This window comes from Galeopterus variegatus, unplaced genomic scaffold, assembly GCF_000696425.1.
Source record: "Galeopterus variegatus unplaced genomic scaffold, G_variegatus-3.0.2 Scaffold1741, whole genome shotgun sequence".
Lineage (NCBI taxonomy): Eukaryota > Metazoa > Chordata > Mammalia > Dermoptera > Cynocephalidae > Galeopterus > Galeopterus variegatus.
The window spans coordinates 99,093-100,278 of NW_007727852.1; the positions used below are offsets into that span (position 1 = coordinate 99,093).

Consider the following 1,186-nt stretch of genomic DNA (forward strand, 5'->3'; position numbering starts at 1 on the left):
GCTTTCTGTGATCATCACAAAACTTTGGAGAAGCACATTTCATATCTTAATGTAAAATATGGACCTTGAAACTCTGAAAGATTAAGACTTTGCCTATGGTCACATAGTCGGCAGGTGGTAGAACCACTGCTGAAATTCAAGTTGCCATGACACAAGAGATTTTTTAATCTTCCTACTGTATCACTGCCAAATGTTACTTTATGTGCTTATTTGTTTAATGCTAACAATAAAATGGACAAATAAGAAAAATCTACTACATAACCAATGGGAAAAGGACCTTAAGAGTGTTAAAACACATGCATACTAGTGCAAACAGGATTTGCTACAGGGGCATCTTGGAAACGTTAAAACCCAAATCGGAAATAAACACAGGTCCTCTTATTAGTGAATCTGAGAGTTTCTGCTATCACCTATAGGAGTATTAACAACATGACCAGACATGAAATGTTCACTGAATTTAAACACACCAGTCCTTGTTTTGATTATGAAGTGATTTTATTTTCTGAGGTAACAACCTCAGAATCGCTAAATGATTATGTAATTGTCAGCGATTTTCAAACATTTCTCTCAGTAAGTGCCAATGTGATTTTCCCCATTGTGTGGGCTCCTGTCAGTATTTACTCAGATTTCATTATCTTCGGATATATCTTTTTCCAGTACTTTCTTTTCTACAAATTCTTTCGCTTTTGTAAGGCCACCAATGAGAAGTGCAGCCAGAAAAAGGCTGAAACGAATAATCATCACAAGTAGTGACTGGTTTATGTTAGCAACTATTTTGGCTCGAATACCAGGGTCTTTGTCAGGTGGAGGGCCACTATCTATACTACCACCTACCCCTTTCTGTCCACACGTTGGTGGACTCCAACCACGCAGACAGTGACAATTTTTCTGGTTGTTGCACACCCCTTTGAAATTGCATTTCTTCACGTCACAGTCAAAATGCATGTCTTGATGAAATGTACAATTCTGATTAAGGCAATATCTTCCTGGGCCACACGATGCACCATCCACTACAAGCCCCATATCTGGCAACTCTGACCCATGGTGTGCATCATATCCAAAGCAATTTACTTCTGTAACATCTTGGACTAGTATATTATGAAATGTAGTGTGCTCACCTCCACCAGGAATTTGTTCGATGCCACTACAGTGCAGCAATCCACACAAAACATCGTCTTCTTCACAT

The 1,186-nt window shown here is 38.9% G+C and overlaps 1 protein-coding gene across 1 annotated transcript in view; it reads right to left on the minus strand.

The window, feature by feature from the left end:
• Positions 1-508: 508 nt before the first annotated feature.
• LOC103595310 (disintegrin and metalloproteinase domain-containing protein 20-like) overlaps positions 509-1,186 on the minus strand; it is a 2,820-nt gene continuing 2,142 nt past the window's right edge. The window contains exon 2 of the mRNA XM_008578680.1: positions 509-1,118. Within this exon, the coding sequence (XP_008576902.1) occupies positions 622-1,118 (497 nt within the window). The 3' untranslated portion in view covers positions 509-621. The remainder of the gene's footprint in view (positions 1,119-1,186) is intronic.